Source organism: Schistosoma mansoni, chromosome 1, assembly GCF_000237925.1.
Source record: "Schistosoma mansoni strain Puerto Rico chromosome 1, complete genome".
In the NCBI taxonomy this organism is placed as follows: domain Eukaryota; kingdom Metazoa; phylum Platyhelminthes; class Trematoda; order Strigeidida; family Schistosomatidae; genus Schistosoma; species Schistosoma mansoni.
Window position 1 is genome coordinate 51,290,606 of NC_031495.1, and position 4,553 is coordinate 51,295,158.

General features: G+C 32.4%; 1 protein-coding gene across 1 annotated transcript; it reads right to left on the reverse strand.

Moving 5' to 3' along the window:
- Positions 1-3,762: 3,762 nt before the first annotated feature.
- Smp_072250 (hypothetical protein) lies at positions 3,763-4,044 on the reverse strand (the record flags this gene model as incomplete). The annotated part of the gene is made up of 1 exon (XM_018794777.1): positions 3,763-4,044. One exon carries the CDS (start codon positions 4,042-4,044, stop codon positions 3,763-3,765), a length of 282 nt encoding a protein of 93 aa, XP_018649155.1.
- Between the last annotated feature and the right edge of the window lie 509 nt (positions 4,045-4,553).

A 4,553-nucleotide genomic window follows, 5' to 3' on the forward strand; every position in this document is an offset into this window, starting at 1 on the left:
AACATGACATTTGAAACAATAAAATTTAGGTCAATGGAACTTTAACAGAAATCCAATGTGAATAAATTGTAATGTGATTTGTATGATATAACAAAGAAATTTGTTATATCGATTGCATGCATACGTACCCTGTTTAATATAACGTGATGAGACCGCCTATCAGAGAGGAGTAAATTATCGATCAGAGTAATGTTACACAAAAACCGTATGAGCAGTCTTGAGTATTTATCAGTCCTGCTTTCTACCTAGCCTAGCCAGTTAAGTCCAGAACACCAGTAACAGCCTCTGCAATATGAATCATTATTCTCAAACATACTAGGTTTATATACCAAACAAACTGACCACGTCGTACCATAAAATAGAAAATAATATTTGTACAAGATTTAGCCAAACGTGACTGTGAACAGGGGGAACAGTAATTAAAGTACTAGGGATAACTCAAGAATGGTAAATCGTACAGTAATAGTCTATGGGTCAAAATAAAGCTCATAATAAAAAGAACATGAATATGAATAGTTAAGTGACTTAGCAATTATACAATAGGAAATATACATATCACATTGGTCCATAAATAGTCCTCAAAGTTACCATTCATAATTCTCCACAGGATACAACAAAATTAACATGTAAAATCAAATTATACCAAAGAAAATAATCATCTTTATCAAGTAAACATAACACTCTAGGTCCCTCAGTTGTATTCATGGAAGATTAATCATAAATAAATCCTACTTATATAGTATTATTTATGACATTTATGACATAACAGTTAATTTTCCATGGTGGTCTAGCTTCAATTGACTCATGATTTCAACTATGAAAATACTGAAATCTCCACAAAACCCCTTCTGATTATAATCATATGCTCACTAGTGACTGACTTCAAGATACATGTCCTGAAGTTCTAATGGGAAGCAATAACCAGTGGAGTTCAACCACATCTGTTGTGAGATAACAACTCACCGAAGACAATTGGTGAACGGTTGCTCAAACTTCGTGGATTGGTTGAAGTTAGACATTAACACCGTTGGATGCCGGCTCAGTGGTCTAGTGGTTAAGTGCTCTGGCGCGAGACTGGTAGGTCTTGGGTTCCATGGTGGTCTAGCTTCAACTAACTCATGATTTCAACTATGTTAATTTAAATATTTCGTGGAGAATCAATATGTTGTATAAAGAAACTCAGTGTTTAATCTGTCTCTTATTCTCTTTTGCTTTCACACTTTCGTGTTATGATATACTTTAATTTCATACTTAATTTTCAGAATTATTTAAGACTTGATATCATCCCTGTTTCACTCATGGACTTTATTTGAAACAACCATTTAAATACTCGATGTATTTCTGCATTTACTTCGATAATTCAGTCTCCTGTATTTTTTTGGCTTGTGGTATTGTTTCTGTAAACTTCTAAGGGATAATAATCTTCATAAAGATTTTGTATAACTTCATTTTAAACATATTTATACCCACTAATCTTAAGTACTATGTTAAATATTTCATAACATCTTACTTTTATAATTTTCTGTGTTTACTGAACTCAACTTCATTGATTAATTATACTAATTACAACTCTAGGTCATTTGCAGCTGATGAGAGGTCATGAAATATAATATAACGTTTTCTGGACTAAAACGTTATGTTTATTGATGCGTTCATCTATATGTAAAGGAAGAATTATGAAAATATGATGCAAGTTCGATGTATTCTCAGTGAATACTTCAAAAGCTAAGCTTATGTTTATATGGTAACTAGTATCTACTAAATGTGTCAAAACAGAGATTTTTAATTACTCTATTTTCTTCTTCGATTTCATTCTTAGCTGTAGATGTTATAAACGGCAGGATACTTGTTATAACTGTAGGGTTTCTTGTTATAACAGTCTTTTCACTTTTTACACGTATGTGGAACGTTAATTTTCCTTAGACGAATATCTACACTAGATTCCCTCCCAGTGTCTATTCTACAGGAATTCAACACAACTCAGATCAAGAACACGAGATTAGCCTGACTAGAACGTCAATATATTTCCACACCAAAATCCGACACAATCCAACAACAAAGAACAGTTAATTAATAATAATGAGGATAGGGGAATATACAACACCTGTCACACTATTTACGTGTCTAACTCAGCAAAACAACCAAACATTATCATTCTCGCCCACACATCAGTAGAAATTATATATTGATGTAGAACCTTGATGAGAAACTAACCGAAAAGAAATATTTCTTAGTTTAACCTACATTTTAATGTCATGATGGAAATATTTAATATACTTTGAGATATATTACTAACAGTTCATATTTATACTGCAGAGAATTCTCCTAATATTATACTCATTAATTTCGGTGTTGAAAATGTGTTAGCTTGACTTACACAATAACTATGGCTTAAAAACCCTAAGTAAATGTTTCATCTAATTTGCCCTAAACTATTCAACGTTACAGTTTTGGTTTATTTTGTTATTAAGATCAAAGTGTTAATGAATCGGATATGAATAATATACAGTGCAAAGAATAACAATTTTTAGTTTCCTGTTCATAAAAGCTGACAAATCCAAAAAATATTGTTGACTTTTAGACCCGCTAAATTATCACGTAACTTATTCGCCAATCGGAATACGACTTATACAATCTTAGTACTGTGCCAAACCAATGACGTTCGACCGATATGAGCAGCCTAGCATCCTTATTGGCCCTTTTTCCTGCCTAGCTCTGCCAGTTGAGTCCAGAACACCAACACTAGCTTCCACTATAGGAATAATTTATTTCAAACATACTTGGTTTACATACAAGCCAAACAAACCACATTACACCATAAAATAGGAAATAACATTTGTACATCAAGCAAAAAGTGGTTGTGATTGTGGTAGGCTGTGATCAATAAACTGAGTATAATTTAAGAATAGCAAATCGTATCATAATAGTCTACAGGTCAAAATAAAGCTTATAATAAAAAGAATATAGATATACATAATCTAGTTACTGAATAGTTATATATATTAGTCCATTAATAGTTCTCAGAAGTTACCCGTAGTTTAATCTCCACTACGATATAACAAGTGTGTGTATATGAAGGAATTAATCACTGTTATCCAAATACTTCTCTGAAGTCCGTGTTTAAATGAAGGGGGGGGCAAGTTGAAAATGATACCACTTCAAATGTAGTCAACTACTTGTGTGTGTGTGTGTGTACATGTGTATGTGATATAAATAAGAGGTTAGCTCAATGTAAATAAGCATCTAATTTTCAATTAATAAAATAATTGGAACATTTCCAATTTTGTGTTTTAGGGAAGGTAATGATGTAATAAGTTGTATTCGATTTGTTTCAAGTGAGTGAATACAGCTCGTAATATCGAATTGATGTTTAGGGACTAACTTGATAAACATCAACATGACGTAATCGAATGTATTTTAGGTCATAATTTAATCGAATATACGAGTTAAATTCATTGAAACATTCTATCCTACCAATAACTCAAAATTTACTTGGTTTGATTGGTAAGACGATGCATATATGTACATATTTATATTCTATGCACTCGTAAAGGATTACTTATAACTTGGAAATAGTAAGTCACTTGTAACATATTCACGGAGCTTTAATTGACAGTCTGGACAACATCTTCAGTGCCTACTTCATGTAGAAGTGAGCCTTCCAGTTATTTCATAAGTGTTATATCAGTGCTTTCTGATGACCTAGTGTGTGACAGACTGTCTTTGTAGGTTTTATGGTGTTCATTTGTCCCTGTAATAATGTTAATTGTCTTTTAACATTTGATCCATGTGACCTGGTTTCCTGTATATTTGTGTTTCTAAAGATCCCGTATTTATTCTGTTGACTAAAACATCCAAGAATAAGAGATAGTTTTCTTCTTCGCTTTCTCTTGTAAATTTGACGTCATCGGAAATTTTGATGATCAACTTATGAGTACTTTTGAGCTCATTTATCTCCATGATAACGAACTTATCATCTGCATAACGTATCCGAATCTTTAGCTTAATTACTGATGGAGCTGTAATCTCATACTTCTGCATCATAGCTCCTGAAATTAGTCTTGATATGGGAGATCACGTTACAGTTACTTTGTATAGCCTGCAAATCAGACTGTTGAACAGGTTACATTTTATTAGACACAGATTTGTGAGCTTTCTCACATCTGGACACAATATTTGTGTATGTCCTGTGAGTTGTTCGCCGTTGCTGAACAAGAGAACTTCAATATAATCTTCTATATCAAGACTGATCTCAAGAGCTATGATGTATCATGTGCTTCACGCCAAATAAATTCAAATCGTACTGAAAATATTCTAGAATAATACATGATTGAACCATATTTTTTTCCCATTACATCATCATCAAGCTTCACTCTTGTATACAGTAATATGTTTATGTGCATGTGTGAGAATATTGAAACACTCAATACAAACTGGGAATCAGTTAGTTTTGCATATATAAAAAAGCATTAATGTATGAAACTGCACTAGAACAAGCGATGTTCAATTATCTGTCATAAAGGATTCAAATGTAATGTTATACTACCTATACA